This window comes from Carcharodon carcharias, chromosome 13 (assembly GCF_017639515.1).
Source record: "Carcharodon carcharias isolate sCarCar2 chromosome 13, sCarCar2.pri, whole genome shotgun sequence".
In the NCBI taxonomy this organism is placed as follows: Eukaryota; Metazoa; Chordata; class Chondrichthyes; order Lamniformes; family Lamnidae; genus Carcharodon; species Carcharodon carcharias.
The window spans coordinates 131,360,427-131,372,870 of NC_054479.1; the positions used below are offsets into that span (position 1 = coordinate 131,360,427).

Here is a 12,444-nt window from a genome sequence, read left to right on the forward strand (position 1 = left end):
TCACACCAGCTGACATAAAGAAACGGCTGAAGGCACTGTATAGTGCAAACACTATGGGCCCTGACAATGTTCTGTCATTAGAACTGAAGACTTGTGCTCCAGAACTTGCCGCGCCCCTAGCCAAGCTGTTCCAGTACAGCTGCAACATGGCATCTGCCCGGCTATGTGGAAAATTTCCCAGGTATGTCCTATGCACAAAAAGCTGGACAAATTCAACCTAGCCAATTACCGCCTCATCAGTCTACTCTCCATCATCAGTAAAGTAATGGAAGGGGTCATCAACAATGTTATCAAGTAGCACTTGCTTAGCAATAACCTGCTCACTGATGTCCAGTATGGGTTCTGCCAAGGCCATTCAGCCCCTGACCTCATTACAACCTTGGTTCAAACATGGACAAAAGAGCTGAACTCCCGAGGTGAGGTGAGAGTGACTGCCCTTGACATCAAGGCAGCATTTGACACAGTTTGGCATCAAGGAGCCCTAGCAAAACTGGAGTCAATGGGAATCAGGGGGAAAACTCTCCACTGGTTTGAGTCATACCTAGCACAAAGGAAGATGGTTGTGGTTGTTGGCGGTCACTCATCTCAGCTCCAGGAAATCACTGCAGGTGTTCCTCAGGGTAGTGTCCTAGGCCCAACCATCTTAATCAATGACCTTCCTTCCATCATAAGGTCAGAAATGGGGATGTTTGCTGATGATTGCACAATGTTCAGCATCATTTGTGACTCCTCAGATATTGAAGCAGTCCATGTCCAAATGCAGCAAGACCTGGACAATATCCAGGCTTGGGCTGACAAGTGGCAAGTAACATTCACGCCACACAAGTGCCAGGCAATGCCTATCTCCAACAAGAGAGAACCTAACTATTGCCCATTAATATTCAATGTCATTATCATCACTGAATCCCCCACTATCAACATCCTGGGGGTTACCATTGACCAGAAACTGAACTGGACTAGCCATATAAATACCATGGCTACAAGAGCAGGTCAGCGGCTAGGAATCCTGCGGCAGGTAACTCATTTCCTGACTCCCCAAAGCCTGTCTGCCATCTACAAGGCGCAACTCAGGAGTGTGAAGGAATACTCCCCACTTTCCTGGGTAAGCGCAGCTCCCACAACATTCAAGAAGCTTGACACTGTCCAGGGCAAAGCAGCCCACTTGATTGCCACACCATCCACAAATATTCACTCCCTCCACCATTGACACACAGTATCAGCAGTGAGTACCATCTACCAGATGCATTGCAGGAATTCATCAAGACTCCTTCCACAGCACCTTCCAAACCCATGACCACTACCATCTAGGAGGATAAGGGCAGCATATAAATGGAAACACTACCACCTGGAAGATCTCCCTCCCAGTCACTCACCATCTTGACTTGGAAATATATCACAGTTGCTTCACTGTCACTGGGTCAAAATCCTGGAACTCCCTTCCTAAAAGCACTATGGGTGTACTTACACCATATGAACAGCAGCGGTTCAAGAAGGCAGCTCACCACCACCTTCTCAAGGGCAACTAGGGATGGGCAATAAATGCTGGCCCAGCCAGGGAGGCCCACATCCTGTGAATGAATAAAAAAACTGCTGTGCTTCTACACTGAATGTGTTATGTGGTCTAACTGGTTGCAGGCGCAAGTACTTGAGAGTGAAGCCTGATACGCATGGGACTGCATGCTGGGCTTCCACCCTGCTTATTATCTAACTCCAATTCCATTCTAAGGAGACAGAGAATCAATATGCCACTTTACACCTGTTGGGTGTCGGTTGTGGATCAATGGGTAGCACTCTCAATGCTGAGTCAGAAGGTCCTGGGCTCAAGTCTCACTCCAGGGGCCTGAACATAAAATCAAAGCTGACCACTCCAGTGCATTGCTGAGGGGCTACTGCACTATCGGGGGTACATCTTTCCACTGAGGTATTAAACTGAGGCCGCATCTGCCCTCTCGGATTGTTGTTTAAGATCCAGTGATGCTATTTTGAAGAAGAGCAGGGCAGTTCACCCTCAGCGTCCACCCAATATTTATCCCTTAATCAACGTCACTAAAAACAGATAATCTGCTCATTATCCCTTTGCTGCTTACGGGACATTGCTATGTGTAATTTGGCTGCCATATTTTCTTCATGAGTGACTACACTTCAAAAGTACTTCATGGGCTGTAAATTGCTTTGGGATGTGCTGAGGTTGCGGAAGAGACTCTATCGATGTCAGTCTGTCTTTTCTTTATCTCTTCAAGCAGGCTTTATGTGACATCTCAGTGTTCCTGAGCTACCATCAGAGATTTCTTTTGAGCTTTGTTGCCTTCTAGCTTTGCCTCTGTTTCTCACCTGCCGGCCTCACTGAGCCCTGTACACCCTGTGGCCATGAGAGCAGGTGGGCACTCTAATTCTATGCCTTGGACCCAGTTGCTGGAGATGACTCTCTTGCCCATTGGGAAACTGAGTGTCATCCATCTGCCAGCTCTCCACAGGTGAACTGTTGTGGGAACCAGGGCCTAATCCAATGTGACTCTACATGGGTTAATGATTGCATTAAAATCGAGCACAATAGAATCTTTCTGAAGTGCATTGAGGAACGTGCTAAAGAAAATTCCATATATGGGACAACTGATCTCTGTAACCCTTTCGAGTACAAACCCGTTTCCATCTGTTTCAGATGAAGTTACATTGTTTCATAGTTTGCCATTGTGAGATTTGAACTCTTGATCTTGGGGTTATAAACCCAGTACCATAACCACTTGGCTATTTAGGCCAAGCCCAACAGATCTCTGTACTTGTATTATACGCAACTCCGTCATTAACAAGGTTATTGATAAACCTGAAAAATCTAATCCTCTAATTTATCAGTTCTAATGGAGCAATTTGCAGCTATGACAATTCCATCACAGTGACACACCGGTGACACCCTACCATACCATAGGATGCAAGACATTGTGCCTTGGAAATCAAGGATGGAATTTAATGTAATTTTCATGGGTTTTAGCCAACTGATTGGAAAACTGTACCACTCACATGTAATCCCTCAGCTACCACTAAATTCCAGTGGGCTCATGAAAAATTGGTGTCATTTGGCTCAATAATGAGCCTAATAGACAGTCCCTCACCAGTGGGTGCGTTCCCCCCATGGGCCCATTCCCACCTCCATCATAATCGTGGGAAGTTTTCCCGTTGCCAGGAAATTGATGCAGAGCCTCTCTCTCGATTAGATGGGCCCAGCCTCCATGTTTCCTGCATTAAATCCAACCCAAGATTTCATCTCAATTGACCTTTGCTGGTGAATATCAAAGAGAAATGTTCCTCTTTTGAAATTAGGGAAAATCTAATGGCAAAAGATATTACTTAGAGAAAAAGCAATAAAAAAATATAATGTCAGAATTCAGCCCTCAATTGATTTGGCAATGAGAATAGGAATGACCTTGCTTACTGTGATTGAAGCTTATTCTCCCTTCCACCTGTTCCTTTCTCTCTTGCTCACTCTGCCTATTACATTTAGTATTTAAAGCAGCATTTACCTTAGTATTTACCTTAGTGTCTCAGCTCATGAGTCCATTTTTACATAAGTTTGTAGATTGTATTGGCATAATTTTAATTTTAATTCATTTCAGCTCCCAACTCTAAAAGACCTGACACCGAACAAAGGCCCATTGTCAGGGGGAACAATGGTCACCATTCGGGGCAGAAACCTGGATGCCGGAAGCAATGTCTCAGTTATGTTTGGAGAACAGCCTTGTGTGTTTGACAGGTACAGGCTGGCTGTGAAAATCAAGAACTAGTCAGTCCTAAAGTTGTCGTTAAATTAAAGTGTTATTAATTTTTGATATTATTGATATAGGCAAACATTGCTAAATTTGGATAAAATGGTGTGTGTGTGTGGTGTGTACGTGTGTGTGTGTGCGCGTGCGCTAAAGGCAGTGATTAGGGCTTTCACAGTAATTTTAAGCATTCCAATTTTAATATTCTCATCCTTGTTTTCAAATTCCTCCATGAACTCAACCCTGCCTACTGCTTAACTTCTTCCAGTCCTACAACTCTTATAGATCTCTGCATTCCTCCAATTCTGGCCTCGTGCCCTCCCCAATTTTAATTGTTCCGTTATTGGTGGCCATACCTTCAGCTACCAAGGCCTGAAGTTCTGGAATTCCCTTCCTAAAATTCTCAGCCTCTCTACCTCACTCTCCTCCTTTAAGGTGCTCCTTGAACACTTTGTCTTTGATCTTTGATCTTTTGGCCATCTATCTTATAATCTCCTTATATGGCTAGATTTTGTTCAATTTTGTTTGATAGTAAAGCTCCTGTGAAGCACCTTGGGTCATTTTACCATGTTAAAAGTGCTATAAAAATACAAGTCATTGTTGTCATTTAATTATTTTCTTGTTTCTCTGCTTATCAGGAGGTTTGCTGGGGGAATTATTTGTAATTCTACCTCTGCACAAGAAAAGGGTAACGTCAGTGTGGTGGTGGGAGTAGACAAGGCGAGGATTGAGAAGGAACTGTGGTTTGTATATGTGGACGATCCCACTGTCGTGAAGATTGAACCAGAATGGAGCATAGTCAGGTAAATGAAGCCCATCAATGCAGTGAGCCCACAGTGTGTGCCTACTGAGAAAATTCCTGCAAATACTAGAGATCTGAGATGGAAACAGAAAACACAGGCAGTCAGCATCTGTAAAGAGGAATGATGGTTTGATGTTTTGTTTATATCCTTTGTCAGAATGGTTGACTGAAAGATAAGCAAGTATTGTAACAAATAGTTCTCGGTTTGTCTTTTTTAGTCCCCTTTGTTTCTCTCCCTCCTTACCACCCTCCCTCCATCTCAATTCCCTCCTCTCCCCCTTGCTCCCCCTCACCTCCACATCCCTCTACCCCCATGTTCCCCTACATTGTCCCCCCTCTCTCTTTCTCACCCTGTCACTCCCTTCCTCTCTCTCTCTCTCTCTCTCTCTCTCGGTGTCTGTCTACCTCTGGGCAACTCACTCTCTATCTTCCTTTCTCTCCACTTTCCTACACACTCTGTCTCTTGATCTTTTTTTCTCTTGTTACATCTCTTCCATTTTCTCCCAATATCTATCTCGTGTAATGTTGCCCCTCTTGTTTCCTTTCTGTTCTTCAACCTGATTTTCTGCTGTTCTCTCTTTCCTCTTTCTCCCCATCTCACTCTGTCAAAATATTTCAGATTTTTACCTCCTGACACTTTGGCATCCATTCCTTAAATTATTCACATGCTGCCTGTCCTTTACCTTCTCAAATTGAAGTTCCACCCTAATTATGGCCAAATGTGTAATCTCACCAAGTCTTGATAACTACTTGTTCAGCCTTTTCGCACCCACCTTTCAACTGTTCCTCTGTTTAACTTGCTTTCTCTGGAAAGGATGGGTTATCACACAACGTGATGCAGGATGATCAATGTCCCAGTGAACGGTGGCTTCATTTGTCCAATAAGGTTTTGCAACTTGAGACCCAAAGTCGCAACTGTCAAAGGAAAGATCACCACTGTCGATGGGTCAGCGTGGTCTACCTCCATGTCAATGAGATTTTAATGTTATGATAGGAGAGCACTCTCCTATTTCCCTAGATTATTATGTCAGATAATCTCCCCCTTCACTAGGCTGATGTTATATTGTACCACCCTTGGTTTATGAAGGTTTAGTAGTGGTTCTGTTTTCAGGACTCAGTGGATAAGTGCCCTGTTTCATTTGGGCAGGATAGATCAGCATCCAAAGCCTGTTGTTTGCTGATCTCTGCTAACGTGCACTTCAATGTTCTCAGGCTGCCCCCTGTTGTTCTCCCATTGTTCCATGTTACGAACCAAAATAAAGGCATCAGACATCATCTCCATGAAGATGTGGTGCTCTAGTTGGACTTCTTCCTTCGTCACCAAGAGTTTCTTAACCCTTCTAAAATTTAAGCTCTTGTCAATAATCCTCATCAATATTAACGTCTTTTTAAAATAAAAGCAAAAAACTGCAGATGCTGGAAATCTAAAATAAAAACAAAAATAAAAATAGCTGGAAGAACTCAGCAGGTCTGACAGCATCTGTGGAGAGGAAGTCAGTTAACGTTTCGAGTCCCTATGACTCTTCAACAGAACTAAGGAAAAATAGGAAGAGGTGAAATATAAGCTGGTTTAAGGCGTGGGGGGCGGTGGGACAAGTAGAGCTGGATAGAGGGCCAGTGATAGGTGGAGATTGCCAAAAGATGTCATAGGCAAAAGGACAAAGGGTTGATGGTGGTGATATTAGCTAAGAAATGTGTTAATAGGTGACATTAAGGGTAGAAAGCAGGACAAGCAAGGTACAGATAGCCCTAGTGGGGGTGGAATGGGGGGAAGGGATCGAAATAGGCTAAAAGGTAGAGATAAAACAATGGATGGAAATACATTTAAAAATAATGGAAATAGGCGGGAAAAGAAAAATGTATATAAATTATTGGAAAAAAGGGGGATCAGAAAGGGGCTGGGAATGGAGGAGAGAGTTCATGATCTAAAGTTGTTGAACTCAATATTCAGTCCAGAAGGCTGTAAAGTGCCTAGTCGGAAGATGAGGTACTGTTCCTCCAGTTTGCGTTGAGCTTCACTGGAACAATGCAGCAGGCCAAGGACAGACATGTGGGCATGAGAGCAGGGTGGAATGTTGAAATGGCAAGCGACAGGGAGGCCTGGGTCATGCTTGTGGACAGACCGAAGGTGTTCTGCAAAGCGGTCACCCAGTCTGCGTTTGGTGTCTCCAATGTAGAGGAAACCGCATTGGGAGTAGCGAGTGCAGTAGACTAAATTGAGGGAAGTGCAAGTGAAATGCTGCTTCACTTGAAAGGAGTAGGAAATAAAGGGGCAGGTGTTGCACCTTCTGCAGTTGCATGGGAAGGTGCTGTGGGAGGGGGTTGAGGTGTAGGGGGTGATGGAGAAGCAGATCAGGGAGGGAACGATCCCTGCGGAATGCCGCCAGGGGGGTTGAAGGGAAGATGTGTTTGGTGGTGGCATCATGCTGGAGTTGGCGGAAATGGTGGAGGATGATCCTTTGAATGCGGAGGCTGGTGGGATGATAAGTGAGGACAAGGGGGACCCTATCATGTTTCTGGGAGGGAGACGAAGGTGTAAGTGCGGAGGCGCGGGAGATGGGCCGCACACGGTTGAGGGCCCTGTCAACCACCGTGGGTGGAAAACCTCGGTTAAGGAAGAAGGAAAACATGTCAGAGGAACTGTTTTTGAAAGTGGCATCATCAGAACAGATGCGACGGAGGCGAAGGAACTGAGAGAATGGGATGGAGTCCTTACAGGAAGCGGGGTGTGAGGAGCTGTAGTCGAGGTAGCAGTGGGAGTCGGTAGGCTTGTAATGGATATTGTTGGACAGTCAATCACCAGAAATTGAGACAGAGAGGTCAAGGAAGAGAAGGGAAGTGTCAGAGATGGACCATGTGAAAATGATAGAGGGGTGGAAATTGGAAGCAAAATTAATAAATTTTTCCAGGTCCAGACGAGAGCATGAAGCAGCACTGAAGCAGTCATCGATGTACATATGATAGGAGAACGTCCTCCTGCTGCCCTTGATTAGTTCAATAGTAACATTAAGCATGGAGACAAAAAATATCCATTCCTTAGCCCAGAAAATGGGCAGCAAACAGCAACCTTTTGTGACATCTGCTTGGTCCTGAGGGTGAAGACTACCTCTTCAGCTGACACAGCAGATCCTCCACAAAGATTGCTGCTGGGACCCCGGTTCACAATATATATTTATGATTTAGACATAAGAATTAGTAACTCAAAATCAAAATTTGCAGATGGTACCAAACTGGGGGATGTGGCTAAGGTTGAAGAGCAATGCAGCTTAACACAACAAAACCCAAGGAAACTTGCAGACTGGGCAGTTAAGTGGCAAATGAGCTATAACAGACAAGGGTGAGGTGATGCACTTTGATAGGAAAAACAGAGGACAGGAGTGGCGGCTAACTCAGCCCACAGCCATTTTGGAACAGGAGCAGTGTAGGATTACTCTCTCCCTCTGACTTTGTGATCCCTTTGCATCAGTTGCAAAATGGCTGTGGGCTGAGTTAGCCGCCACTCCTGTCCTCTGTTTTTCCTATCAAAGTGCATCACCTCACCCTTGTCTGTTATAGCTCATTTGCCACTTAACTGCCCAGTCTGCAAGTTTCCTCGTGTTTTGTTGTGTTAAGTTGCATTGCTCTTCAACCTTAGCCACATCCCCCAGTTTGGTACACAGATGGCAAACCCAACATGGCGGTTATCCCAGTGTCTGCCACTCTTTCTTTGGCAGCACCTTCCCAAACTCTCACTCTCCACCACCTAGGAGGACTGGGACAGCATGTACATGGGAACATAATCACCTCCAGTTTCTCCTCCAAGTCATACAGCATTCTGATTTGGATGTTCATTCGTTATCACTGGGTCAAAGTCATGGATCTCCCTTCATAACAGCACTGTATAAGCACCTTCACCACATGGCAGGGTGACTAACTATTTTAAGGGATTATCCCTTATTTTGACTGTTTGTCATGGTGCCTTTTGTCTCTTCTTTCTAAGACAGCCGGGGGTGGGAGGCAGACTGAGCCTGAAGGTCTCCTCTTGCCTTTGCCTCTTTGTTTATTTTGTGGGTATTCCCCCACTTCCTACCCCATTCTTATGGCCACCAGCAACTGACCCCCCGCCCCCATCCCACCCCCTCCCCCTGGTCCCATGGTCAAAGTGTCTTTTATTTTATTTCATAAAAGTTGGTCACCCTGACACATGGACTGCAGCAGTGTAAAAAGGTCGCTCACACTGCCTCCTCAAGCGTATCTAGGAATGGGCAATAAAAGCTGGCATTACTAATGATGGTCGTATCCTGAGAATGAATATAAAGATGAGCTGTTTGTGTTTTAATGTTGATTTTAAGCAGTTTTCTTTCCCTTCCTTTCTCAGTGGGAGCACACCCGTTATGGTATGGGGAACAAACCTGGACATCATCCAGAATCCTAAAATCCGGGCTAAGCAGAATGGCTTGGAAACAATCAATGTACGTATTCACCTTGTCTCAGGTGGTTACTCAACATCTAGTCATCAAATACCTATGTCAACCTTGGCTCAGTGCAGAGCGTTCTTGTCTCTGAGCCAGAAGGTTGTGAGTTCAAGTCCCGTTTCAGTGATTTGAGCGCAACATCTACTGAGGGCATGTTGCACTGTCTTTTGGACGAGATGTTAATCAAGTGAACATCAAAGATCCTGGTGGTACTCTTTGAAGATGAACAGGGCAGTTCTCCTGGGTGTCCTGGCCAATGTTATCTCTCAACACAACATCATGGTTCAAAAAAAAACAGATTACCCAGTCATTATCGCATTGCTGTTTGTGGGAGCTTGCTGTGCGCAAATTGGCTGATGCATTTCCTACATTACAACAGTGGCTACACTTCATTGGCTGCAAAGCCTTTTGGAACATCCTAATGTTGTGAAAGGCACAATATAAATGCAAATCTTTCTTTTTAATTGCTACATTTAGTTTTCCACACTCTTTGACACACACTTCACCAGTTAGAACTAGTTGTATAGACAGTGTTCAGGCTGTATTTTATGAGGGAACAAAGAATCCATGGCTAAAAGTTCCAAAGGAGGCAAATTGATAGTGAATACCAGTGAAATAAATGTAGCAGTAAAATGTAATGGTTTAAATGTGGAGGATTGTTCATCTTTTTTGGAGTGAGCAGTGAATTAGTCATAGAATCGCATGGTGTTAGCTCAAGAGTTCAGGCATCAGATACATCAACTCCAGCCAGTGTTTCTCTCTATCACTCACCTGGTCTAATTCCACTCTCCCAGTTCCTCCCACTTCCTTTATTTATTCCCATTTCTCAAGCAGCTACCTAATCTCCTTTCCAAAAATTGAAGACTACAGCAAAGGTTTCTGAGAGAAATCATCACACAATATGGTGTAGTCCCCTCCACAACAAATCTGCTTAATCCCAGAAATAATATATTGGCCAAATCTTCCTTCTTTAGACTAGCGTCTGTCTGAGGCTGAAGCAGGCCTTGAATCACTGAATGTCTCTCTCGATGGAAGGATTATAATGTCAATATTATTGGCTGCAACACTCAAATGTGAGAACACATCCCTTGGGCATTTGACTGTCAGTCAAAAGTAATTTTTTCCAACACCTGTGATTCAGTCAGATGATTCAGCTCAGTTAGTATTGAGGGCTTTTTCTGTCACTACGGCCATCTTATACAAGGCTTATTCACCCGTCACTCTCTGCACTCCTCCAATTCTGGCCTCTTGCACATCCCTGATTTCATTCGCTTCCACCAGTGCTGCGCCTTCAGGTGCCTAAGCTCCTAAGCTCTGGAATTCCCTCCCTAAATCGCTCTGCCTTTCTCTCCTCCTTTAAGATCTTCCTGAAAACTTACGTCCTTGACCAAACTTTTGATTCCTGTTCTATATATCTCCTTATGTGGTTGACTCTTAAATGCCCTCTGAACAAGGGCAATTAGGGATGGGCAATAAATGCTGGCCTAGCCAGTGACGCATACATCCCATGAATGAATATTAAAAAAATGTAGTTTGTTGTCAAGATTTTGATTGGTGACACTCTTGTGTGCTTTGGGACTTTGTTTTTAACCATGTTAAAGGCTCCATATAAATGCAAACTGTTTGAATTTTGACCATACCTACAAGACAGTGTCCAGTTTTAATCATCTCAGCTAGCAGGGTACATTGAGTCTCGGGCAAAGGCCCAGATACCAAACCTTTAGGCTCCTACCATCAACTATTGGGGCATTTTTATTGAAGCTATGGTGATATTGAGATGATATGTTTGGAGTTTCAGAAAGTATGAAGAGAGGAGAGTTAATCAGCTGGACAGTTTATTAGAGTTAGATAACAATTGACCAACATGAGAATGGAATATAAAAACAAATCAGGGAATTTTAACTGCCTCAGTTAGTGGAAACCATGTTGGGTGGGCAGTTAAAATGGAGCCACTGACCTCTCCCACTATGTGTCCCCTTGGCTACAGGGGGTGGAGAGAGGAAGGGAGAATTCAGTGTTCCCAATCCCAAGTGCCATTGGATAAGCCCCTGCCAGAAAGAAGGAACCTCTGGGCAATATGGAACATGCTGTCATTGGCCCAATAGCCTGTCCCTGCTAGCTTTGCTCACATGTGCAGAGCAGCCCATGAGCAGGGTTTCAGGTAGGCTTGAAATCCTCCCACCATCATCCACAACCAGGAGAGGAGACAAAAACTTACATTTACATAGTGCCTTGTACAACCACAGGATGTCCCCAGGCAGTTTGCAGCCAATGAGATACTTTTTGAAGTGTAGTCATTATCGTAATGTAAGAAACATGGTTACCATTTTGCGCACAGCAGTCACCCACAAACAGCAATATGATAATGAGATTTTGTGATGGAATGGGGAAAGAGCCGGAGTTGTTGGGGAGGTTGGGGTGGCAGTTGCTGGGGTGGTGGTGGGCCGTGTGTGGGACTAATGGGTTAGCGCTTTCAAAGACCCGAGACAGGCATGATGGGTCAAATGGCCTCCTCCTGTGCTGGGCTGTTGCCTGTGAAGCCCACCAGTTCCTGAGGGACCAACGAGAGCCCACTGCACACAAAGAGATCAGTAGCTGCAAACAATGCTGTAAGGGTGTGGAGCAGATGAAGATGACCATCTATACAATTTCCTAAATTGGTTGTAAATAGCCTGCAAGATTACAGAGCGGTATTAAATTTGACACAATTGAAAGACACGGTTCCCCTCCTAGTTGGCTTTCCCCAATGGAACTCCCTGCAGCAGCTTGGAAACAGAAGTCGAGGACTGTAATTGGCCCTGAATCAGAACCAATGACAAATTGACTATTATTAAGTATGGAACGTTTTATCTGAGAAAATGACAGACACATGATAAAGAAAGAGAAAAAAAAAACAGCGACTGCCTTTATTTACAGAAACTGTTTTTGTAAATCATCCCTGCTGAATTATAATTTTTTTTAAAAAAAGCCTCCAAATTGGGGAAGACGCCCTTCATGTTCAGTTTGCCATCAGAATTTTTGTGGCAATTTTCTTCTGAGATTGCGGGTGCCGGAAATGAGGGCACTTCCTCATGATCCTGCTATCAGGGGCGAGCAGCCTCTAGGTCAGGTACAGAGAGTAAAACATTCCTCAGCCCCAATCTCAGGGGAGCTCCCCTTGTTTGACCAATATCAGTGCAGCCCTCTTCACACCAAACATACCGTTGCTACGCTGAGCAGGAGTCGCTGTTATTCTTTAGATTGTAAATGGGTGCCAAAGTAAGAGTGTCTTTCCGTTGTGAATTTGTGTCCAATGGGAATTGGGTTGAGACTGTCAACCTCATCTGATTGGGTAGTGGTTATTTTACTGGACTCATAATCCAGTGTTTTCAAATCCTACCGTGTGGGAAACTGGAGAATTTTGAATTCAGATTTTGTTTCTATTACAGATCTG

At 44.5% G+C, this 12,444-nt stretch overlaps 1 protein-coding gene across 3 annotated transcripts in view; it reads left to right on the forward strand.

Annotated features, from left to right (window-relative positions):
• The window catches only part of plxna4 (plexin A4), a 701,383-nt gene that overhangs the window by 584,650 nt on the left and 104,289 nt on the right, over positions 1 to 12,444 (forward strand). For all 3 annotated transcript variants that reach the window (XM_041202720.1, XM_041202719.1, XM_041202718.1), the window contains exons 15-17: positions 3,609 to 3,745; positions 4,394 to 4,558; positions 8,915 to 9,008. In XM_041202720.1, the coding sequence (XP_041058654.1) occupies positions 3,609 to 3,745; positions 4,394 to 4,558; positions 8,915 to 9,008 (396 nt within the window). The remainder of the gene's footprint in view (positions 1 to 3,608; positions 3,746 to 4,393; positions 4,559 to 8,914; positions 9,009 to 12,444) is intronic.